The sequence below is a fragment of the Diadema setosum genome, chromosome 8, assembly GCF_964275005.1.
Source record: "Diadema setosum chromosome 8, eeDiaSeto1, whole genome shotgun sequence".
NCBI classification, from domain to species: Eukaryota; Metazoa; Echinodermata; class Echinoidea; order Diadematoida; family Diadematidae; genus Diadema; species Diadema setosum.
The window spans coordinates 20,365,041-20,392,134 of record NC_092692.1 but is presented as its reverse complement, the minus strand read 5'-3'; the positions used below and the strand labels follow the sequence as shown (position 1 = coordinate 20,392,134).

Genomic DNA, 27,094 nt, shown 5'->3' with positions numbered 1-27,094 from the left:
ATTCAAGAATCACAACATCTCCTCTGCAGTGTATACACCTGTTGTTATTTTGTTCAGTTGGCTGCAATTTCACCTTGATAAAAGTGAGACATTGTTCCCCCTCCAAACAAAAAGAAAAGAAAGAAAGGCAAACTTAAAGGGAACACAAATCCCAAGAGCAATGTGGATTGAGTGAAAGCAGCAACATTAGTAGGACACGTCAGTGAAAGTTTGAGGAAAATCGGACAATCAATGCAAAAGTTATACATTTTTAAAGTTTTGGTGTTGGAACCACTGGATGAGGAGACTACTAGAGGTCATGACATATGCATGGACAACAATATAAAGAAAATCTAAAGAGAATTCCACAAAAATTAATTTTTCGTGAAAATAACACATTCTATCAACTTGATACTGACATATGTCAAGGGCAGCAATTATTCCCCCGCTTTCTGAAAGCGATTAGTCAATTGCTCCTTTATTATGCTAGAAAAGTGAATTTTTGTGGAATTTTCTTTATATTTTCTTTATATTATTGTCCACTCATATGTCATAACCTCTAGTAGTCTCCTCATCCAGTGGTTCCAACACCAAAACTTTAAAAATTCATAACTTTTGCATCGATTGTCCGATTTTCCTCAAACTTTCACTGATGTATTCTACTAATGTTGCCACTTTCACTCAATCCACATTGTTCTTTGAGTTTGTCCTCCCTTTAAATTTTGCATTGACACTTTTCTTCCTAAACCACATCATTAGCTCAGCTCCCGGTGAGCTCAATCTGTGTGAATAGTTGGACAGAATTCTTAAAGGGTTGCTCTTTCTTGCTAAAAGTGAGACATTCTGTGCTGTGTACTCTGTACATCCTTACAATGTGTGGAGGTCAGAGGATGGGTTCATATAAAATCATTGATTCAATTGATTTTGATTGATGGAACATATTTTTATGAATATCTGTTTTTGAATGTTATGGCATATTTCAATCAACCTGCCGATGGAGAATAACAAATTCAGCTTTTCACATGTTTAATCAGTCGCATCTTAGCTCGGCATTTCTAGAGTGCACTGTGGAAAGACATCATTGGTCTTATTGAGTAAACAGTTATTAACTGCAAACCATTATCTTTTCACTCAGTGTGTTTGCTTGTGTGTGTGTACATGTATGTTTTTGTACTTTTAAATTGACTTCCGAGACCTTTCTGTATTTCTTTGGTGTCCTCATTTCAGTCTCCCACCTCTTTCCTGAATCATCACCTAATCTTCACTAGCCTGAGGGTAGCCAGAGAGCACTGCTGCCATTTATTGGTCCCACCAATACCTTTTCAGGCGCTGTTTTTCTTTGCCCGTAATTTGGCCCTAATGTATTTTCCCCTGCTGCTCTGGCACAAAGGAGAGTTTGTTTACCGTGATCTCCAATGATTTGTGGAGGGAGTCCAGGTTTCTTGGGGGTGGGGGGAGGGTGGCTGGAGTGTAGATGGATTGTTATGACATCTGTCAATTTCACTTGACTGATATGCATAAGAATGAACTCAAAACCATCCATTTCATACAACTATGTGTTCCAATGTTCAGCTGCAGCTGCATGTATTGGATTCTGTTGCTTTCATTCTTGTCAACCTTACCCCCCCCCCCCCCATTACGGGCAGAAAACTCCCCCTCCCCCATGAAAACCACTCATACTTGGATTTTTCTGCGTTTCTATTCCCAGGTAGCTAGCTTATAGTTTTCATAACTCGAATTGAACAGAGATGTTTGGATGTCTGTCTATAAAGCGTGCACACTGTCAAAGTTGTGTATAGCAGCCACTCCTGGCTAGATTATAAATATGCCCTTTGTAGACAGACAGAGGGCCATGCCTGTAGATACAGGTGGTCACTATAGACAGGCTGAAAACCAACATGGTTTTATGACATCATATTCTTTAACAGACATTGCAGGCAAGAGTCATAAGCTAGAATACTTCCTCTCTTCTCTCAGAAGTAAATGTCTTAGTTCTTTCTTTTTCTACAAATAAGTGCTAAAAGTGTTTAATCATAATTTCTTTACTCCTGATGGAACTGTGATGGAAAAATGTAGGCTAATGACTATAATTAGCACACCAACAGACAATGTGCAACTTGGAGTTTGTAGCCACTGCCAATTAAGGCGAAATTTCTTTTGTAAACAACCAAAGAAAACTATTTACCTTGCATGAGCTTTTGCCTAACTCACGCAAGGTAAATAGTTTTCTTTGGTTGTGTGCAAAAGAAATTTCGCCTTAATTAGAGAATCACCAACCAGATGAACCTCTTCCAGGAGCCACTGCCAATGTCAGACAAATGGCTGCTGTACAGCATGATATTAGCCTTTGAGACAGGTGGCCTGTCATGACAGGTGGTCACTATAGACAGATTTGACTTGGTTTGTGAATGCCAGGAGATTCTAGTGCTAAAAGACAGGTAAAAGCTCCAGAGCTGGCTGTTTTTGTTGATCAGCAGGTGGAATTCTCTGTGATAGTTGAATGGGTCTAGTAACCTGTGACTCATCATGTTTAGTATCAGTGGTACTTTTGTCCCTTTTTTTTTATTTGAGCTGTGTTAAGCAAGATTTTTACCAGAAGTGACCATGGAAACATTCAGTGATCTTTCCAATGATTGTGTTTGTTTGTGTGTTTGCATGTGTTTTTATAGTGTATGTTGGTGTGAGTGTGTGTGTGTTTGTGGGTGTCGAGACTTAAAAAGCTAGCAAGTTTCTGTAGAGGACTTTAGCCCATTACCTTGTGGGGTGGGGGGGGGGTGGGGAAGAGGGATTGGAAATGATGTAGGAAGGGTAATGTATTCTCACTGTCGTCCTTCGACACTGAGGTCTGGATGTGCTGTGCCTGTCATGTTTTCTGAAATAACAGAGCTCTGAAACCAAGATAAATGTGGAAGGCTGTGCTTTGAAAGCAAGGCTTGCCTCCATTTAAGTGCCTGTATGCACAACTTGCTTGCTTGCTTGGATATGTCGATTTGCATGGCTGGCTTTGTACCAGAGTGTCATTTTTCACAGCATATTGGAGAGAAAGAGGTGATTTTAACCTTACTGCAATTACAAGCACATTTCTTGAACTGTACTTATGAGTGTGTTTCTAACAATGAGCATGATGCATTGCTGACGAGGCAGGCATAATTCACCTGTTGACATATCTTCATTGCTTCTTCTTATAGTCCATTTTAATGTGATTTAATGTCACTGTACTTTCCACTTCTATCAGGAGAAACCCATGATATATCTACTGCTGCACATGTCGCTAGCACACCACTCGATAAATGTTACAAGTCCATAATTAAAACTACAATGTACCAACAAAATATGTATGGACCTATGAAGAAAATAATTAAAAGTTGCAATGTAAGAAATAAGAAATACAGTTGTAATTCTTGCAAGCTGATTTACATATGTGATATGGAATGTAACAATTATACTATCCTGTACCTCTGTGGGATAATCTGGAATTGCTGTTTTAATGTAGGCCTATCATTACTATGTAGAATATAGGCCTACTGCACATGATATTTTGATTTACAATTTTTAACATGCATGTAATTTCACTGTCATAGCTTGGAGTGCAAAGGAATATTTTGTTGTTACGGGAAGAAGTGGCAAAGAGGACAAATCTTGTAATCCTCAATCAATGCCATGTTAGCTTTTATATGATAGTATGCCAATGCTCATATTATTTATCATACAACAAACAAAATCAAAGCATCAATGCACACTTCCTCATCTTCAGAAGATTACAACTGGGTCTGTCCAAAGTGGTACATGTATGTCAGTATGTGTATTCCATACGTAACTAGATATTAACATTTTATAAAATGGGTTCAAGAATGTAGCCAATAGGAAGCGCTGAAATGAGTCACGTGTGCTTTGCTTATTCTAGTCCCATCGCACTGCGTGTTAAATCCACCGTGGTTAAATCCTATTGCCGATCATCTGTGCGCGCAGCGGCTCCTTTGAATTGCATGCATACAGACAGTAGTACGCGCTGTCAATCCTGTAAACAACTTCTAGTTCGGGCCCCTGCCGGCCGGCCGGCCTTTCTTCCCTTGTGCATAACATGTGTGGTGTACGTATACTCTTATATACGTACACTTTGTACAGTACAGTAGACCAAGCGTTGTGGGACCGGACGCGTACATGGAGTCACTTTGAAGGGCAAATCCAACGATTTAGCAGGTTAATTCTCACACCGTTTTCAGAGTATGTTGTCTAGTATGCCTATATGAGGAGTCTGTATCAAGTCTTTAAGGTAAAGGGTGCATATTCTATGTAAAATAAGTAAGTTTTCATGCGGGAACTTAAGTGTCCGGAAACCCAACCCCCCATCATACTTATACTGTATGTGCGGGATTTCCGAGTGCGACGTGCGTAAATGTTTGGGACGAACATCTTCGGACGTCTTGACCCACAAAGGTACGTGAAAAACGCTGGAAAATGCTGTTAGTTTTCAAATTTTCGACCCATTTTATAAACAAATGATGCACAGGATTATTTCGTGGCGTTAGTGGAGGCATAGCTCACTCTCGGGTATTTACAATGTAGTGCAACATGCACTCGGCTTCGCCTCGTGCATGTTTCACAATTGTAAATACCCTCGAGTGCACTATACGCCTCCACTAACGCACTCTATCCTGTGCATCATTTGTATAATAATGCACTGTCTTTGATGCACAAGTCTCACATTTTAGCATTGATGTGTGTGCAAGAGAAGATGTATATTGTCTCCAATGATCAATCCTATTGTTCATGTTTGTGGAAACTACAGAGGTCTCCAAATAAAAGTACCGTAAGTTCTGCCTCCTTTTCAGAATGTGTGTGAGGGATGATTTTAAAGGGATGGTACAGTATTGGTGAAGATGAGAATTGGGCTTTTAACTTTTTGCAAGATGCCAAGAAGACACTTATGATATAGTACAGAACATACCATTCGGAATTCAAAGTTTATTTGATGAAAATCGGGTTTGGAATGACTGAAACATCCAAAAACAAAGTAAAACAAAGCGATCGTAGTAAAGTGTGGGTCCCACACTTTACTAGAATTACTCTTTTGGATATCTCAGCCATTTCAAAACCAATTTTTATCAAATAGACGTTGAATTCCTCATAGAATTACATGCTCTTTCATATTTCATAAGAGGTTTCTAATTATCTCACCAAAAATGTTAGAAACCTGAAATTAGGTCTCAACCAAAACTGTATGATCCCTTTAAAGCTAGAGCTTTTAAAGTACGTCATGCAAGAATTCATTCATCCTTAGATGGGGTATTTTATAACAACTTACCAAGAAAATGCATATAACCTCCTATAAAGTCACGCCAATAGCTGGTAACATATTTGTGTTAGGGGCATCGTTTTGTCTTACAATTTTTTTCATATCTTTGGTGTTCATGTCCCCCTTTCTGTCTCCTTACTTCATTTTTTATTTCTAAGTCCAGATATATTGTATGTACTGTACTGATGCATCTTATCTTGATTGAAGAAAGAGGCAGTAATTACTCACTCATCTCCTCAGACGATATTATCATCTTAATTTTGCTCTTCGCAGCGTGTGGTTCCCTTTCTGCACCCCTTTTCCCTCCTTTCCTTTCTATTAAACTGATTATCTCCAACCTGTCTTCTCCATAAACCAGTCTCCCCCTTCCTCTCTTTCTTACTTACCTGGCAGTCTCATGTTATCATTCTTAACTACCACATTCCTCATCCTTCTGTATGAGGCTGATTACCTCCGCCATTTTGCCTCGCTCATCTCCCCTCCCCCAGTGAGCGATATTTTTTTTCCCAGGATGGGAAAGGCATTTATTTGTCTTGGTGACTTGGATAGAGAATAACTATCAAGTCTTTGACTTTATTACTCTCTATAAGCCTGACGGAATAAACCGTTACAAACTTATTATACTTTACAAATTAAGAGCAAAAATGGAAACAAGATGGTGAGCAAAACTCAGCATGGGATTCGAACCACCGTCCATCTTTTAAGCATTGATAGCTCCATGATCAGAGCACTAACACATCGTGCCACAGCGAGGAGCTGCCGAGTTTGGTGGTCATTGGTCTTTTGAAGTATGCAAACACAATTTGTCTCCCTATAGTCTTAGTTTCAGACGTTTTTTGTCAGTAGACTGCCGTAGACTTTACACACACTAGTGACTTTCCCATCCTGGGTAAAAAAATATTGCCCCCAGTGATCTAAAAAGGCCCATTCACACACAAGAGTTATCATTTTGTTTGTTTAAATCAACTTTATATGTGGTGCTGTCCACACATGGCATTCAGACAAATCTTACAATACAGCACACATATGTCTAAACAGTGATTGGAGCATGACCCTGTGCATCCTTGTCCCAGGCATAGTGTGGCGAGTTGCATCATAGGTTTTGAAAAAAAAGGAAGGATTATATATATATATATATATATTTTTTTTTTTTTTTCCTGGGGGGGGGGGGGGGAGGGGGAGTTCAGAAAAAAAAATATTAAGAGACTGATTGCATTGTGATGCAGTTTGCATTTATGTAGTGATGTGTGTGTGTGTGTGTGTGGCTGTCTACACGTAGGACCTATCACATCAGGTTTTTATATTGTGTTGCAAAAATTGGTTGTTTGTAAACATTACCTGTGCATGGACATGTGTGAACAGGCCTCCTGTTACGAGACTCCTGTTACTCTTATCAGTTGCCATCCCTCTTCCCTCTTTACCTTGCTGATTATTCCTGTTTCCGTAGTAACCCGTCTTCCCTACCACCATTTCTCATTAACCTGGTAGTCCCCTGCCAGGGCTACTATTGAGAGTGACCCCTTCTTTACTCTCGCCTGTTTAGTCACCTGTTTGCACCTGCCCATTCATATCCTCTTTTTTCCTATCCCCATTTCACTTACTGTACATTCCCCTGCCTCATCGTAATTCCCCCCTCCCCTTCCCCATCTCCTTCTCTTTAGCCCCCTGCCAGTTTGCAGGGTTGAATGCCCTTTCTAGATGGCCACTGTCTTCTTCCAAAAGCCAGCATGTCAGTGGCAACTGTACTGCCCCCCAAATCATCATTTGACAAGTTTTCTGTCTGTGTGAGCATGCACATCTCTCTCCACCCATCTCTACTCTCTGTTGTATCTCTTGTCTGCTGGCTGGATCCAATTGAATATGACATGTGTAATTACACAGGCTCACTCTCTCTAAGTGGTGTAGATTACAACTGTTATCCTACTGGCATTTGCGCCCTCCTCTTCACACATATCCTGTAACACAGACTTTTTCTCTCTCTTTTTTTTTTATTGCATAGATACAGCATTATGCCCAAATACAACGGCGACAGTGATGCGTATTCCTTGAGATGGCCTCACATTGCACTTAGTATCAAGCAGCTATTAAGCTTATCGAGCAGTAGCAAGCAAGCTCTATGGGATCTTTCATACATGGCAAACTCCACAACAAAAGGGTGTTAAATGTTTCAATGCATGGGACATCATTGCAAGTTTTAGATCTTTTTTTGGGTTGGATAGTAGAAAGTCTTGGTCCTGTTAGTTTCGAATGTAACCAGGACTGTTCTCAAACCTGGAGACCTGCGGCTGAGTTTCACTTCCTTACAGTTTTGTAAATTGTATCCTCCATATATGAGTAGTGATTGATGAGACTAATGATCTCTTTATTAAAACATTGATATACCATGCTTGTGACATCATGGTTCTTTTCTAGTTATCAGATTGCAGGGAGTCAGTCTTATTGAGAACTCATATTGTATTGGTGATGCATGCGATAAGAACATGGACAATATCTATTGCAAAGCAAGAAATATTCATGGCATGAAATTTTCACAGTTTGGAGCCGATGGCCTTTTTCATGGCATGAAATTTACCCAAATTGCAGCTGAAATCCTGATGCATGTAGTTTAGTTGAGAACTTATTATGCATTTTAATTTTGCAAATCTTAGCTCTCTTGAAATTCGCAAAATTAGAATAGATGTGAACATTTCTGGTTTCACGGTATTTATAGTTCAGTGTTTTCCTATCTTCTATAGATATTCTAGCTGTCCCGCACACTGTGAATGATAGATAGATCGTGAAGCTCCCTGGTGTGCCTGTAATAGTCTGATGGTGGTGGTGCTTGTTTACAGTAATGAATCTGTGATTGGATGGCGTCTGGCTCGTAAGTCATTTATGGTGGTGACGGTGTAATTTTCTGCAGACATTGATAGATTTCCTTGGATAGCTTGAATACTATTGTGGCTTACCATAGATGGCCTTAAATGTACTCTCCACTCTGTGTTCAATTTAACTTTTTCAGGGGAAGTACATTTCAATACAACAAAGAGAAATGTTCAAGCAAGAGATAATTAAGCAGAGAGGTGAAGGTTGAGGTGTGAGTTTTCCTCAATTTGTCTCCCTCTACAAATGAAATTTGTAAGATGTTTGTTTAAAGTATGGATCAGCAGTTTCAATCTCTTCATTTGCAAAGGGAGACAAATTGAAGAAACTCACACCTCAAAGAAGAGAAATATTTTATTGAAGTTTTCCCGGGGAGGATTTTTTTTTTTTTTTTGTCAGTCCGACGCAGAGCGAATTCGTTGAGGCAATGATGTAATTTGCCATGCAACATTCCCACTGTCATGGTGACAGCAAGATACATTCATTCTCTTTGCCAGTAGTTTGCCAGTAACCCTAAAGCTTTACGATTCTAGAAAACTTGATGTGAAAAGGCATAACTTTCTTGAAATAATGTAGACAGTAAATTCATATGAAAGTGAATTTGAGGCCATGATATCATTGAATCATGTAAATAGAAATACCATTTTTGCCGGTACTGTAAATGCGGAAATTTTCATGATACAGTAATTGTCACGTATTTCATGTATTTTGTGCTACTTTTGGCTATTGTGAATTCTTAAACCCACAGAATATCTTTATGATTTTCTCTGCACATTTTAAATGGGTTGACAATTGCACATCATGAATTCAAGAACACGGGAATATGTTTTTGAGCCGCTCGGTGAAAAAAGAACAACAAAACATTGCAGAAATATCAACGTTTACAGCAATAAGGCCGCTGTGCCATATAAGCCACATCCTGATTTTGGCGACATAAAGAAAAAGAAGTGCCACGGTAAGATTTAGTTGATTAAAATCCCCTCAAAGCAAATTGACACATGGCAATGAAAATTTGATGCAGATCTGATTACAGTCTGAGCTATCATAGGAGAATGATGTCATAGGCCAGTGAAATATGACAAGGGGGGGGGGGGGGAGGTAGGGAGACATGATGGCAGCCACATGTATTTGCATACCTTCTTACTGAGGGGGATATCGATGGTGTGATAGCGCTCTCCTCTCCCTTCTCCTCATGAGAGTGGTATCCATTTCTTTCCTTCCTGTGTGTTTACCCATCCCACCAAGGGAGATGATGATGATGATGATGATGATGATGATGATGATGATGATGATGATGATGATGGTGATGATGGTGATGATGATGATGATGATACCACTCTCCTTTCCAAGAGAGTGGTATTAATATCTCTCATACCTGCTTGTGTACCCATCCCACCAAGGGAGATGATGGTGATGGTGATGTGATACCTCTTTCCTGTCTCTTCATGAGAGTGGTATTCATTTCTTTCCTTCCTGTGTGTGTACCCATCCCACCAAGGGAGATGATGCTGATGGGGCACTGCTTTCCTTTTTCTTCCTTAGAGCACTGGTATATATTTGTTTCCCTCATTCCTGTATGCAACCATCCCACCAAAGGAGATAATGATGATGATGTGGTGATACCACTCTCTTTTCTCTTCCCGAGAGTGGTAAAAGTTGCATTTACAATATATTTCTTTCCTTCCTGTGTTTGTACTGATCCCACTAAGGGAGATGGTGATGATGATGATGATGACGATGATGATGATGAGGATGAGAGACCACTCTCCTTTTTCTCTATGAGACTGGTCTCATTTCTCTCATTCCTGGGCATGTACCCATCCTAATGAGGGAGATGAGGGAGATGACATGAGCAGATGCTTAAACTCTCTCTAGTTACGTTCAGACGACAAGCCTTAACCTCGAGGTTAGGAAACCTCGAGGTTAGAGCTTGTAGTTAGGGACCGTGAAGATGCACTCGTTGTTAGCTAACCTCGAGGTTAGCTCGATGTTAAGAGCCATGAGAAATCTTATGGTTAGCACACTAACCACGAGCTGCGGGGGGGGGGGGGGGGGGGTCCCACTTGTAGTTAAGCACCGTGTGGACACAAAAATTAACGTACTCAAAGGGGCAGGAGCTTAACTTCGAGGTTAAGATTCGTTGTGTGGACGGCACGTCGTAGTTAGGGGGCAAACACTTAACGTCGAGGTTAGGGTCTGTCGTCTGAACCTAACTAAAGTCTGTGAGTGGTATCACATTTGCTGTTCCTTCCTTTTTACCCCCTCATACCACTTGGCGGTGGGCGGTGGTAATTTAGGATCGTGGTTGAATGTGCAATTCCACACCTCATTTGTTGGTGCTAATGAGAAGAATAGGATGAACAGAATTGTGAAAGTTTTTTTTTTTTTTAATCAAAATCAGATATGAAATATAAAAGTTGTGGAATTTTGAATTTGATATGTTTTCTAAAACTGAATAGTAATATTGTCAGCAGCCACATTTACAGCATGCAAGTTGCTAAACCACTAGTGCAGGGTGCAAAGTTTACAGACACAGAAAAAGAACAACCGGCTGTTTTTGTCCACACTATACAATGTAGCAAAGTACATTGGAGATAGGCCTAGGCCTATATATAATGTAGTTTATGTTGAGTTGATAAAGTCTCAAGATTTTGTGTTAAGATAGTCATTTGGTCTCTATCAAAAGGAATGAGCTTAATGAAAATTCAATCAGGATTTATGAAAACTCCTATTTTGTATTTACATGTATGCACACAATTTTTACTGCAATGCTTTTGCATAAAACTGTCATGGCACTGAGATTCTCTCTTTATGCTTTATGCATTTGATATGAATTTCATCTCTCTTGTGTTTTCATGATGAACATTCAAAGTACATTAATTTGCGATATCATATCTGAGTTCCCATACCAATGCTCTATTGCAATACAATTGTAGACAGGTGAAATAATGATATCCTTGCAATCGACGAGGCTGACCATGTGTCAAACAAGCTCACAGTCTTGACAAGCTAGACTCTGTCATGCAGGACCCAGCTGAGCGTGAAAATATTATGGTATGCTGGATCAATCATGACCCTGCTCCATCTGCCGCATGAGAGGGACTGAGGTATGGGAGTCATGGATACCAACATGACATGTATGGCAGTGGCGTGGCATAAGCAATGACATCATAAGACATAGCAGGCATACACACCTGAGGATGATGAATGTAGAGGAGATGTACAGGGGAGATAGTAGTCTTCAGAAACAGACTTTTGGATGATAGGGCAAAACAAAATAATGGAGATGGATGGGCAGGTCAATGAAGTAGATTAGGTATTGTGCACAGACAGGGTCTAGGAGCCTTGATATTAGAAACATATGTGCTGGTGAGCAACTATAGTCTGCTGTTACTGTGGACTGGGCCAGTTGATTATGATATAATCACAATATTTCTTATGTTTTTGATTGCAGTGCTGATCATGCTATTTAGTGAGATTTTTATGTCCATGCTAGCAAAAATATTGATAGCAATGGAAATGTGGAGATTGGGATCCCACTCATTCGTGTCAGTATTAATGCCACTAGTGACATTATTCATTCAAAAAGGAATGCTAAAGGATTTTTTCCCTCTTTGAAGATACCATATGTGTGGACAGAATGGCTGAGTTGGAAGTTGTCTGGATCCAGGAGATGAGTTTAATACTGTCAAACCAGAAATTTTTGCATGCATTTTGATTTCGTGAATTTCGCGAGAGCCAAGATTTTCGAAATTCAAAGGCTGCCGGCTCCAATTCACAAAAATTTCATGCCGCAAAAATCTCTTGATTTACCCATAGCTCAGAGGTTGATCACATCATCACCCTCCTTGCTTTGAGGAGGACAGTAGGATTGAAATGACCTGGCTAGAAATCTCTCCCTATATCTCTCTATAGACTGAATAGCTGAAATTGCCCTGAATTTTAGGTCATAAGCTCCTCTTTCTCCCCCTCACCCCTCCCCCTCTTTTTTTTTTCTCTTGAAAAAAAAACCTGTTTACTGAAGTCCATGTTAGCTCTTCATTTTAGCCTTGCCAATGAGGAGGATATGAAAGAACTTACTGCTGCATGCTTCTGAAGTAGTTTGAAGGGTTTAGGCCAGGAGCACAAATATTTAAAAATCCCCTTGGCTGTGCAGCACAGATTATCAAGAGCTGAGATTTGAGTAGCCATTCTGTGAGTCTGTTACCTTGGTCGAGCTGAAGGCAGTCAATTGGAGCTGGATTATAGGGCGTGATGAAATCCGTCTCGGGATGGGAGTCGTGTCTTTCGCAGAGAGCCGTGTGACAAAGTTAGAGGGACATTGAGTATCGGCAATGAAAATCAGATGATTTTACTCTTACAAATATGAAGATGATTATTAAAGGACAAGTTCACCTTCATAGGCATGTGGATTGAGTGAATGCAGCAATATTAGTAGAACACATCAGTGAGAGTTTGAGGAAAATCGGACAATCCGTTCAAAAGTTATGAATTTTTGAAGTTTCTGCTCAGTCACGGCTGGATGAAAAGACTAAGTAAGCTTGTGATGTCACATGAGTACAACAATATAAAGAAAGAATAAAGAAAATTCAACATATTTCCATTTTTCTCGCATAACAAAAGAACACTCGACTTCTCTCTTTCAGAAGGCAGGGTGAATAATATTACCCTTAACATACGTCAGTAGCAAGTCAAAGGAATGTGCACTTTATTAAAAAAGTAAAGTTTTGTGAAATTCTCTTTTTATTTTCCTTATATAGTTGTACGCATGTGACATCATACACTGTAGTAGTCTTCTCATCCAGCAGTGACTTCGCAGATACTAAAAATGTTCATAATTTTTGAACGGATTGTCCGATTTTCCTCAAACTTTCACTGATGTGTTCTACTAATATTGCTGCATTCTCTCAATCCTAATGTGTATGAAGGTGGACTTGTCCTTTAAATGGGCATTTCCACAGTAAAAGGGTGCATGTCAGGGATGTCACTGTATTTTGTTTCCAAAAAGATCAATTAGATGTAGCAGGATTTTGAGAGTGGGGCATAATTGTGTTTGAATGAAAATAATTGAAATGTCAAACTTATACATATATATTTATATATATATTATATATGTATACATATATATATGTATACATATATACATATATGTCAAGTTGTAAGAGGATGACATCATCTTTTCACCATCTGCATATTCCCATTAGCTGTTCAAGAAACTGTTTCCTGAAAAATTAGCAACACTTCAATATGTCATGCAACCACTTCCATATTTTTATGTGATTTTGATCAAAATTTCAATTTTGCGCTAAGAAAATTTTACTCCTTCTCAGACTAACTTTCAACTGTACTGTACATGAATTCCCCTTTAACTGTGTGAAGACTAGTCTCGAGTGAACTCAAGAAAGTGTCTATGGGAAATGAGTGTTGTAGCAAAATCATCCCATCCTGAACAGGTTAAGCAACACCTCCTGCTAGCTGGAGCATAGGTACCTTTGTCAGGTTTACAGTGACCTATTAAGTATGCCCACCTGTCGTGTGAATTGCTTCTAAGATTTCTGTGATCTCCTTAGAAGCCTGTTACTAGTTACAAAAGAGTCTTTGTCCAATTCTTAGGCTTGGAAGTAAGTTCTAAAGAGGTTTATAGAGTATGGAGAGAGATTGAACAATTGAAGAAGGTGGTGATTTTCAGGAGAGGAGCCAGTCTGGGTAATCCAGAGATTTTATTTCTTTAGTGAGCAATCCTTTTCTTCTTCTTCTTTTTTTTTTTTTTTTTTTTTTTTTGGGGGGGGGGGGGGATGGATTCTTTAACATTCAAAGTGATGCCTTTATTAGACTTCCTACCTTTTGGCAGGATGATAACAAGCTTACATTGTACCATGACCTCGTGGCATGCTTTTGTTATTTAGATTGCATAGGTTGTGTGCATGTGTGTAGCCACAGTTCCTGAAAACCCAGTATTATTTGTGTGGCCAATAATTGCCTTCTTGATGAGCTGTTGTGTGGGGCTATCTTGAAACTGAGATTATGAATAAGTAGGAATATGAAGAAAAAAATGCACAATGCCTAATACTAAGCTGATATTTGTAGCATTGTTGCATTTATCAGGTGTTTAGAGACCTTAAGGAAGACAAATGGTTAGTTTCAATATGCGGGATGCATTTTTTTTTTTTGTAAAGAATACAGGAAAATAGGATATATTATATATATATATATATATATATATATATATATATATATATATATATATATATATATATACATACATATATATATGTATTCGTCGCTGGGGTGACAAGACCTCGTATCTCAAAAATGTCAAAAAAAATTTTTTTTAGCTTAATGGTCAAATAATGGGTCAAGTGATGTCTTGGCCAAATCCTAAGTGTCTTACTCCAAAAATGAAGCCACCATGACATGTCAAAGAGAATGCTTTCCCATTCAATATAGTGCTTTGGCCGCCATGTTTTTTCGCTCTCCTGAACATTTGACAATTTTGAGATACGAGGTTTTGTCACCCCAGCGACGATATATGTGTGTGTGTGTGTGTGTGTGTGTGTATATATATTTATATATATATATATCTATAAGCATGCTATCTCTTTGAAATAGTGAGAAATTTTGATGAAAGTGTTCTAACTGTTGTTCACATGATTTGATGTTTGATTCTTGTAGTAATTGCATATTGCTTACCAGATGGAAAATAAATATATGGCAACTCTGGATTTATAGACAGTGGCCATTAGTACTTTTTTCCAGTTGCACGAGGTATGGATAAGATAATTGCAGTATGGCACGATGACAACCAGCAAGGATGTGATCAAGTTGGTTTTGATCACGTTTGATATCTCTCTGATAGTTTGCAGGTCCAGAAATACCAACTTTTATTGCCATTTCAGATGTCTAAATTCCATTTTGTGGGAAGTGCTTTTTGAATTTCCTGGAAAGGTTTTGCAAGCTGTAGGTTTTTTTACCAAACCACAGCAATTGCAGCATATATTCAACATATGCCTCTCTCTCGGTTGGCTATCAAGAAAGACCTTTTATCGCTGAACAGGGTTGATTTATTGAAATGTGTGGCACCCAAGGAATAATCTGAGAAACCTGTCTCTGATGTGGGAGGCACTCATCAGGGGACAACCGTTTCCTTTCTCGCACTGTTCTCCATGTGGGCTCGTAACTTTTGTCTCTAAACGCTTGAACTTGTGTAAATCACCTTAAATCTGTTTGCAGAGAGAGAGAGAGAGAGAAAGTGATCTCTTCATCACAGAAGGAAATACACTCCAGTTGATGCATATGAAATATCGCTGTAAAATTTTCCCTTTTTGAAAGAGGTGATTTTACTCTATGCTGTGAAAGGATAGGAGGTGTGTCGGTGAGTGATGCCTTCATTCTTGTGACATACTGCATCGTGTTTACACACAACATACATGGCATATTCTAAAGAATATCTGGGAAAGACAGATACTCTGTACATCAAGTTGTGTGTATGTATATATATCTATTTATATATATATATATATATATATATATATATATATATATATATATATATATATATATATATATATATATATATATATATATATATAAAGTGTATTCTGTATGGGTTGGTGTCACAGTGGATTTTTGAGAAGCATTTCCAAGGTGTCAAAGGTCAGGTCAAATGGGGTTACCATTTAGGTTGCCATTTAACCCAATGAAGAGGAGTCCGATTTTCCCCAAACTTTCACTGATGTGTTCTACTAATGTTGCTGCATTCACTCATGTATATGAGTGTGGACTCATCCTTTAAAACCATATAGGATGAAATTCTGCAAGGCTTTTAGAATCTTGTACAGGGAAAGAACGGGTTCTGATGGAAGCTTCAGACAGTACACATAGCACTTTATAGATGGTGAGGCACCTATGCAGGCGTTCCAAAAAACTCATACCACAACTTTCTTTGTAGACTGCAGTAAAGTGGGAAACTCTCTGGCTCACCCCTTATATTCTCTTCACACTGTGTTTTCCCCTACCTTTTTCATCCCTATCTATTTTTACCCTGTCTTTCTGTCCCCCTCTCTGTCATTTTCCTTTATTTTCTTCTCGTTCTGCCTCCTTCCCTTGTCCTCTTTCTTCTAGTTGTCTGAATACTTCCTCTTTCCTCTGTTTCTCAGAGTCTCAAAAACATTTTACACTTTAGTACAGCATAAACGTTGGGTAGAATCCTGTGCTGGTGCAGCTGTGCCTTAGGATAACACAGTTGTTACCTGGAGTGTAGGCATGGTGAACAGAGGAGTAATTCTAGCTCCTTGTGTTCCTAGCTGTCCACCCCTTGGATACCCGGACTTGACGAGGATGTGTGAGGACATAGAGAGGAAGGACGATGGAAACTGGTAGAAGGAATTCAGGATCAATGTTTAATGATCTTGACTTTCTCTTTCTTCCATAGAATACTCCATGAATCCAGTGTGAAGGTTATACATTCTCTTAAACTCAAGCACAGTCTAGTACACAGTCAGTGACGTCAGAAAAACAGAATTTTTAATGGAGAATTTCAAATTTTCTCTTGATCCACATGATCTCTTACCTCCAGTAGATCTACATACCATATAGCATCGCCTGTCTAGCAGAAGATCCGCAGCATGAAATTTCACCTCAAAGTGTTATTTCTGTTCATGATGTAATTTGTCAGCATTTTGAAAACTCTTTCATATAATGCAGTCAGATTTGTGTGTGTGTGTGTGTGTGTGTGTGTGTGTGTGTGTGTGTGTGTGTATTTTTTGAGCTAGCAAGCCTTTAGTCCCTTATGCAGGGTGGCTCATGGCTAACACATAAACCCCAAGATGTCGTGTGGTTCTAATCAACTTAACTTTAAGATTGCTAACTTTCAAGTGCATCAACATGGCACTAAACTACAAGTTAATCACTGAGAGTTAAGTTTTGACCTAAACTTAAAGTTTAAGAACACCATGTAAATGTAACTATTGTAACACATCAAGTAAAGATCCAGAAAATGCATCATATAATAATCAGGCATGAACCAATGTATGGAAGGACAGATGAATGGATATAATCCTGAAATTTTCATTTCCTTGGGCGTGACATCACGGTGGAGGCTTCAGGATTTATGAGAATCAGAAAGGAATAAGGGTCAAACTTCCAGGAATTAAATGACTGCATATCAAATTGCACAAATACCTGCATTTCAAGCCATGCCCTTGACACCTGGATGAAATTGTACAGACCTGCTGTTCTCTTCAGCCTGTTCTCTCTAAAGAGCAGGAGAAACTGCCCTCCCCCATCCCACCAACAACACCAACAAAAAGAGAGAGAGAAAAAAAGAAGACTTAAGAAAGCATTTTGATAGTGTCATGTTCTATAGAAAGCCATAATTTGGCCCCTCCTCCCGCAGAACCAAGTTCAGTTTTTCCCTCTGTACATATTAACCAAAAAGAGAATGACTCCGGTAACCAGGGGGGTCGAGGGTGTGCTTTTCTTGCTTGCAGAGAAGAGAGGAGGGGTCACGGGCGGACAATTGGTTTGGACTGACCTCTCGTGGTCCTGGCCCCATTTCACTGGAAGAGGAGGGAAGAAGGGGGTGGGGAATGAGTGCAGAAGTGCCTCAAAATGAATGAGAGGAGTCCTCAAATTGAATTCTGCTCTTTTTTCAACTATGTTTTGACTCTTTCTTCCCCCTTTACCTGATATTCTTTTTTCCTCTTTTTCTTCTTTCATGTATATAACCCTTTCCCTTTCCTTTCAATGTTTCCACATTTTTCTCTGCAGACCCGATCTTCCAGGATAACCTGTCAATGTGTGGGATGCTATTTCATGTTCAAAGCATTCAAGCTTTTCAGGCAAATGCTGATCAATTTCATGTCTTGAAATGCACAATGTGTGAAAGGAACCTCCTTCCTTTATTGTGTAAAATAAGCTAAACTTTCTCTGTTATTGTCCCTCTTGAAAATTCTTGAGTTTGTAAAGTATGACTACAAGTTCGTTGTTTTTTTTTTCAGGTGAGAGTATAAAGAAATTAATTTATATGATTTGCTAATAAGTTATACTCATTAGAGCTTCATTGTCTGGGTTTGTGTGAGAATGTGTGCATGTCTGAATGCATGTATGTTTGTCCACAGTTCTGTTTGAAGTTAGTGATGTAACTGTGACCTCTTCAATAATAGCTCCTTTGATAATAGCTACATTATGCTTTAAACCTCCTGTCACATATGCTTGAAGTGAAACCTTCAATCTAGAAAGATTGTATTCAAAAGAAGGACTAGAGCCTAGGAGTGAGGTCAAGGCTGTAAGATCTGTGATTAGGACTAAATGTTCAAAGCAGTGTCAAGGGTTAGACCTTCAATTAGAGGCTAGGAACTAGACTTTGCTTCAAGTCAGTGTATGTTGGTTCAAACGAACACTTCACACTCAGGCCCCGGATCCACAATGAGCTGCAAATGATTGCACATTTGTTTTGTTGTTGTTGTCTTTTTACATAGCATTTGTCATTGTGTAATGATAGATGTCTGTATTACTTTCAGTGACATAGCATTATGAGACAAGTCCCATGTGTATCAGTTGAAGCTGGGAATTGAAACCAAGTTGGGGTGGGGACTAAATGGCTCTCAACTGTTTTCAGGCGGTGGAGCCCTCGGTCGTGCGTACCGGCACGTTCGCCACGAAAATTGTTCCTCTTCGGTCGGTCCATCACACTGCACTTTCTTGTCACTCTCTGCAGGCATTACTTCCATTCCCCTTAGCTGGTAAGACAGCAAGAGACTCCACAGAACTTGAGCACTATTTTGATGCCATCAATCATCACAAGAACATGGGGGAAAATTTTGTAGGATCAAGAGTAAGGCAGGGTGATCAGTGGAAAAACTGTTTGCTTTTTTCCTCCTCTCTGAACCCCAACTCTAGTCCCTCCCCCACCCCCACAGCTCTTCAGTAACAATTGGAATATAATCACATCAAATTCACACATTATTTGCTCAAGGACTCTTGTCTACATTGTATGTATTATCTGATGTACTTCTCTACACTGTGCAAACATATTATGAGCTCTTTTGTAGTGACCTGAACAAATATCCAACATTTTTTTTTTTTAGAGGCAGAAGGGTATGGAATCATTAGACTTTGTATAGCTTTCGGGCCTTTTGCTTGTCAACGAACAATGTTCAAGGGCAAATATTAGGTTGTCATTATCATGGTGAGACGCCTGTCATCAATGCTGTATTGATATGTGATCCTTTTTCAGAACTATGAAACTGTGCCAATATAAGCTATGTTCATGCGGCATGGATAAAGACTACCATCAAATGATATGTAAAATTGCTCCTTATCACTGTAATATAGTAATACAGGACTCATAGTGTGCAGGCCTGTTACCAAGTATTCACTATAGTGCCCAGTATGAGGTGCTCTTCAAGGTATTCCCAAATTTAGCTCAACAAGATCTTGGTAGGAGGTTATTGATGATGATTTGGAAGTTTAATGAGAGCATCCTCAAGATTACTAACTTCAAGTTTAATGCTATGGAGGTGACAAGTGCTAGTCTGTTACAGAATTTTCAAATTGAAGTTGAAATTGGCAGCATACAAGCTCCTGATTTTGTCTGGAGCAGGTGAAGTTTTGTATCTGTCTAATTTTGTGGAGATAAAAGAGATTTGTCCATACCCATCTCATCTTTCTCCAATATGAGATATGCAGCGAAATTCCTCTGGACTGGATGGGCTAAAGAAGAGCGCTTTCACATAGTTTTCATCATTGATGATATAAACCATCTTAGGTTTTATCAACACGTAACACTTGGTAATCAAAGGTAGCACTCTGCGTGCAATAACTTGTGTTTCAAGCTTACAGAGTGTCTGCACAACATTTTGAAGCAAGAAGCAGGAAGGGAGAGAGGCTACCGCCATACATTGGTGACAACTGCATCCACGATGGACTGAGAACACAGCATTATACATGAGAATTTTGAGTATAGGTCAAGGAGGTATGAGCCCAGTACCTCCTTGGTGAGGCGGGAGAGTGTCAACAAAACGAGGTGTTAATTTACCAGAAATAATTCAGCGGCTCGCTTGGGTCAGGCTTATTCTTCGCCACACACACACAGTGATCAGTAACTACAGTGGAGCCAAGTCTCCCTAATTCCCCAGGAGGCTTTCTAAAAAACTTGATTATCTCATCACATCCTAAAAAGAGAATGTAAATGTCTTCTTGATGAGGGCATCTTTTTGGCTTGTTTGTTTTTTGTTTTCTTTTTTTTTTGCCTATTGAGATGCATCTCATACACAACAATCTCCCTGATTACTATCTTGAATCTTCCCAATTATGATATACTTTCAGTTGGCAACCCCTTGACTACATTTACAGGGGCCCACTTTCAACAGTGCTTTGCATTGGTGCTCTTGTGATCGAGCTATGCACTAGAAATCTTGTGGTCATGAGTGTCAGTGGTTACTCAAGACCATTCACACAATTCCTAACAGCAAGTAAACTTGAAGTTTGATCAGCTCAGGGTGGACCTAACACTGCAATGTGTGTGAGGCAAAAGAGTCAATCTGTCATGCTTTTAATACCCAGTTCCGGGAAATACATCCCATAAGAGGTTGAGCCCCCGAAATGTCCTTCTCATTTCCGTGAGGTGGCAATGCAGCAAGAGACGAATAGTGTAGTTCTAGAAACAGCCGCCAATGTAGGATTCCACTAACCACACAAACACAGATACATAATGTTATTGACTTTTGGTAGTAAGATATGGATATATGCTCAAGGCACAATTACTTCACAATAATGTCCTGGCAAAACATTGTATTTGATGTATATTTTTTTTTTCCATCTTAAGAGAGAACATATAACTGCAAAAGCTTATATTTCTGGATTTTTTTTTCTTCTTTAGAATGTTACAACAGTTTCTGTTTGAATGTCCCCCAAAGCATATAAACCTGGTATATGAGGTGGGTTTTATCCTCTATTTTTTTGTCACATATCACTGCATTTTGATATTACAACCAGAAAGGTATTACATTTCAACAAATAGTGTCTATAAGCCTATACAATTTTAAAAGCACTGCAGAACTTTATAATATTGAATAAACATTTTCTCTTTGACAAAGAAACAGTGTATACGAAAGCCTAGTGAAAGATGAGGATGTAATTTCAAGAGGGATAGATTGTACCATGGTATGAGACTATAGCACAGACTTGGACCCTAACTGCCAGTTGGTACGTGACTCCGCCCTCTTTACCCCGGACCAGGCAAGCAAATGTTGTTGTGCGAGCGAAGTGACAACATGGGAGTCCCTAGACAGTCGAGTGCTTGATTGATGCGGGGAGTGTTTGTCGTCCCCAAAAGTGTTCTGCTGTTGATTCAGCGTGCTCAGCATGATTGGCTGTTTGCATCGAACTTTGTTATATTTTTTGCCTTTTTTTTTTCTTCTGTGTGGTGTTACAATCATACAGGGGGAGGCGGAGGGGGAGGTGAGGTGAGTGGGGATGAGAATTGTACACAGGAAATGGCAATTTAATGATGGAAAGTATGTTTCACGCTCCACAAGGCCTGCTTTGGAAATAGGTTTGCAATCATAGAAAGTTGCCATAGCTACTGTTTCTATTGTTGCAGTTGCTATGGTAGCAATCAATCAGTTTAGCATAATTATGTTATTACCATGGCAACTGCAGTTATTGAAAAAATGGAAGCATTTTGCAAATGTTAGTATGGAATGGGCCCCCGGGCTGGTGAATGAAGGATACCACATGTCTATATTGTCTGAAAGCTTGTAGAGGTAAAAGAATGCTTGATGTAGAAATAAAGTATGCAGCAAAGAGAAATATGACCACATCTGAATGCCTTGTTGGTTATTCCATGAACCCCCTACAGCTGAAAATGAATGAAATCGATGAGTGGTGCCTATCTTTCTTTTTTCTTTTCTTTAACAAAGCACACTATTTGAAATTGTCATGTAACAGGGGATTGGTCGTGAGTGCTGTTATGCTGAGTGAGTTATGTTCATAGCTCCGTAAACCAGGAGTTCAATTACATGAGTTTATTACAGCTTTTTCTCCTGTCAAAAGTCAAGTATGCAGCAAGATATGCCAGAAATGACAGCAATCCTATTAGTTGAAACTCTCTCTGAGTCCTGGGGGTGTTTCATCAATTTAGTCAGTGCTGACAAGTTGTCAGTCTCTGACAATTTCAGTAAAATCCTTGGTTTTGATTGGCTGAGATGCTCTGGTCACTGACTGTTACTATGGTTATTGTCAGAGACTGACAACTTGTCAGTGCTGACAACTTTGATGAAACTGTGCCCTGGAGGAATTTTCAATCTCAAATTTCACTAAATGTGTTATCGAGAAGAAAAAATTTGACTGAATTGATCAAATGCATTCAATTTGCACTTATCAGGGACACATTTACTACAATTGCCAATTTAAGGAAGCAAAAGGAACTCTGATTTTTAAAAAAAATGTGTTGCCAATTTGAAAATCATATGTAAGTTTATGTAGAAAGAGGCATTTGAAAATTCTGCTACTGCAACAAACATTTGTATTTGAACAACAAATTGCTTGAATTAAAAAAAATGTAAACATATATTTTTGTGATTGACTTAATTAAACATTTGCAATGAATAGTAAAAAAAAAAATAGGTAAATAAAAATATGACATTTAGTTAAGCGCCAAACTACAGAGATGTGATTTTTGGAACCTGATCTTTGATATTTATTTATAGGAGATTTGCCAAAGGGCTGTCCCAGTTCTGCCAGAGTATCTTGAGGGAAAGCTTTAGCCTTCAGTAACCTTTCTTATTAACTTAACTCCAAACCAGTATTTTTTCCCGTTTTACCTATCTTTCTTCCTTCATGGAGGAATGAGGAATATGTTTGAATGTGCATTGGGAGTTGGGAGAAAATACATTTTTTTTTTTTGTTGACTTCTTTTGATTTTTCAGCTTGTAGAGATATGGAAAGCTGCCAAGTCCATTTTCACTGTTGGCAAAGACCATATGCTACAGATTCATTTGGGTCATCTTATCCCCAGTGGAGGAGAGGGAGGGGTTAGAGTTGTAGTGGGAGAGATTGGGGCAAGACACCCACCTGAGCCTTAATTTGCTACAGCGGGATTTGTGTTTATTTCTGTCTGGATCTGATGTGTGGAAAGTTGCTTACACCCTGTCGAGAAAGAGAGAGCGAGGAGTTTACTGACCTCCTCTCCTCGTGTGTTGCATCAGCTGGTTCCATGCTGGGTTACTTTCTTCTCTCTCTATCTCTCTCTCTTTGGGTGGAGGGAAAGGATAATGAAATATTACCCCTCTGCTTGAAAACACAGTGTGCTGGTTGATTTGAACTTGACTTACGTGTGGAGAGAAATCTCATAAATCAGGGAGAAGGAGGTGAAGGAGTTGGTAGTTTCTGTCACTTGGTTGATCATCAAAGCATGGCATGCAAACAAAACAGTGACACAACGATGCTGCTGATGTAGATAATGTTTACAGGAAGTGAGCAGATGCGACATGTTTTGCCCATCCCAGCCTCGTCTCAAGACTTTACCTCTTCCCATTTTGTTTGAGTTCTTATCTCTGGCTATTGTTGCTCATCTTCTTCCGCTTTTCCATCCATCCTCTGTCATCACTTCTGCTTCCTTCTTCATTCATTTTATTATCCATTTCTTTGCTCCAAAGAATGGTTCAAAAGCACAACAAACCCCATACTGAAACTGCAATATTAGGTTGTCTGTTTTCAATATACTCACTCTGTGCTCTGTTAACTGAAAACACACAAGCAAAAAATTATTAGAATAACTCATGAGATAGTGAGATGAAATGGCATCACTTTGACATAGTTAGCATCTGTTTTGCAGCTGTTATGTTTGAAATCATACACGCTTATGTTTGACTGCTTTTTCTTCCTTCGCAGATGAATAATTTTCTTTATTTATATAATTTCTTTTTTCTGCTACAGGGAACAAATGCCACTGAGTGCACCAGGACAGATTACCATTGAAAAGACGCCAAGCTACTTCATTACACGAAGTGCTCCAGAGGCCATCTCCCAAATCGACAAGAAGATGAAACTCATTGTAGTGGTACGTGACCCAGTGGACCGGGCACTCTCGGACTTTGCTCAGTCTATCGCCACTGGACGGCGGACAGAGGGTCAGTTTGACGGCCTGGCAGTGCCAGACCCCAAAACGGGTGTGGTCAATGGTTCGTGGTACCCGCTGGACATTGGGATGTATGACGTTCACCTTGACCGCTGGCTCCAGCACTTCCCCATGCCACAGTTCCACTTCATCAACGGCAACGACCTCATCAAACACCCCGCGCGGCAACTCGTGAAGTTGCAGCAGTTTCTCAACATTGACGTCATCATCAACGAGGACTACTTTGTCTTCAACAAGACCAAAGGCTTCTACTGCATGAAGCAGATGGGCACGGGGGTGGACGAGGTGAAGTGTCTAGGTCACAACAAGGGGCGGGAGCATCCGAGGGTCTCGCCCTCCGTGCTGCAGAGTCTGAGGAAATTCTTCAAGCCGCACAACAAGCGCCTCTACTCCATGATCAGAGAGAACTTCCAGTGGGATGATAGTGAGGACCAGGCGAAGAGCAGGAGGAGGAGGAGATAGTACATGCCTCTACTTACAGGCACCTCTTGCACCAAAGTACAGGAGACCAGAGGACTACTGGCTTTACCCTCTGCCAATAGCTGAGGAATCGATGTCCACCACAAACAGACACAAGGATGGGGTAGTACCAGTCCTTGTAGCTCTCTTCGGGGATGTACTATGCCGACCTGTTGACATCAAAAGGATGAACGTTTGGATGATGGTTCTGCCAGCTGGGTCCACAAAAGTGTTGAAAGGAGCATGTTTTGCTTCCAATGGTGAGGGCAGAACTGTTGCATCATCTCACAGCCGATGCCGTAGATACAAGCACGAACTCTTCAACTCTGCTTTGATGGCAACGGATGCTTCACTTGGCGAGATAATGACTTGGCCTGAAACTTGATTCAGCTCAGTGCTTATATCTGCATGAGGTCCAATGATTTGTGACCAGAATTTATCACCAAAGTAACGACGATAATCACTAACATACTATGTTGCTTTCGTACAGGATTTGAAAAAAGTACGAGGGACCCTTGGAAAGAGAGACACACCCTCTTAGTGGCAATATGACTGTTTGTGATATATATTTTCAGGCAGTTGATTCCTGAATAGTGCTCACTTATCTTTTCCTTCTCTTTGTGTGTATCTTTCCCTTTCCTTGTGAGCTTCTCCAGCTGACCTTTTCTTGTCCACATATCATTACAATTGGACACATTATTATTATTATTATTATTATTATTATCATTATTATTATTATTATTATTATTATTATTATTATTATTATTATTATTATTATTATTATTATTATTATTATTATTATTATTATTATTATTATTGTCATCATCATTATTTCTGTTACCACTTTTATTGCAATCATAACATTACTAATGATACTACACAAATGATACTACACAAATGTTGATTATCATCTAGGTGAAGGTGGCATTAATCTAAGTGCACAATTCATTGTGGTATTGTCCCGGTAACTAAATTAATAGCTCACTTGCTGTGAGATGACTTCATTCATCTTTAATTGAATTACCCTTGAAATGACTAACTTGAGCATCTGGGTGAAATATCGAGGCTGCACTCAATCACTCTATTGTTCAGGCAGTAGGAAGGTAGGAAGGAAGCACATTTTAGTGTCATATCAGTGGACATACATTGTAGCTGATTGGCTGTGATACTCTACAGCCACCGAGTTCAGACGTTTGTGAATGCTGTTCACGGTGCAAGAAACATCAGTGAATGTCTGTAGTTGTGCATATTTTTCCTCCTGAAAATGGTAGTCACTAGGCAAATGTGTGAACATGTTTAGGGAGGGGGATTCACATTCCATACAGACTGTACAAATGCTATGTAATATCCATTGCAAGTGATAAATTGAGGTTTGGATAAGATTTTTTTTTTTCCAATCCATACAAAGTTGAATGCAGTGTGTGGGAATGTTTACTCTCCATGATTATCAGAGCCATTTCAAACTGTGGTCTCATATAGACCTTCAGATGATGTCCAGGAAAAACAGGAACTATGTCGATCTTGTATTACTGTTGGTGCCAAAGGTTTCTTACTTTTTTGACATCTATGTATGTATTGAAAGTTGCACAGTATATAAATCTGTATGCGGAAGAAATGTAGCCTTGTGTAGATTGGTTTCATATGACTTCTTCGGAAGAAAATGTTGGCATACTCTGTAAAAGTTGCAAGTTAGAAAATGCATGGACATTGATAACTCTTACTTTACCTTGATTGACTGGAGAAATGCTAGAGGCAAAATATTTTGATATCTTCACAGTTTATCATGTGCATTCGTGTGACAGTATCAGAATTTGATTGAATGTGAATATTGTATCTCTCTCTTTAAATAGTGATCACATGTAATTAAATGTAGTTTGGCAAAAACACTTTTTTTTTCTGCAGTGGATTGTCAAGACAGAGATATCACATTCTCTCCCAACACCCCTTGCTGCAACCTTACTAATATGCATTGATGCAATCATATTCCTTTTCTTTTTTTTTTTTGTACAGGGTAGTCCCTCTATGCTAGAAATTGTCTTCCTTAACTCATTGTGTTCCATGATCTGAAAACCATTTGTTCCAGTTTATTTAGAAAAATGAAATAAAACAACAGACAGTGCATAATCTTGCCATGCATTATACAAGTTGATATGAAAGACAATCACATGGTTTAGTGCAGTTTTCTGTCCCAGACCCTGCTGACTCTGGTGCAACAGAATTAAATGTGGACTGATTATATAAATTGTATACACATTGAGAATGCATGTAGTCTATATATTGCAAGAATGAGTACATGTATGTACCATTTTAAATACTATAGTGTATGACATTGCTACCAAATGCATGTGGACAAACTC

The 27,094-nt window shown here is 39.2% G+C and overlaps 1 protein-coding gene across 1 annotated transcript in view; it reads left to right on the top strand.

Moving 5' to 3' along the window:
* Positions 1 to 25,424, top strand: part of LOC140231670 (heparan sulfate glucosamine 3-O-sulfotransferase 6-like) — a 74,425-nt gene extending 49,001 nt beyond the window's left edge. Inside the window, exon 4 of the mRNA XM_072311825.1 lies at positions 24,077 to 25,424. Coding sequence (XP_072167926.1) covers positions 24,077 to 24,740 — 664 coding nt within the window. The 3' untranslated portion in view covers positions 24,741 to 25,424. The remainder of the gene's footprint in view (positions 1 to 24,076) is intronic.
* The last annotated feature ends 1,670 nt before the right edge of the window (positions 25,425 to 27,094 follow it).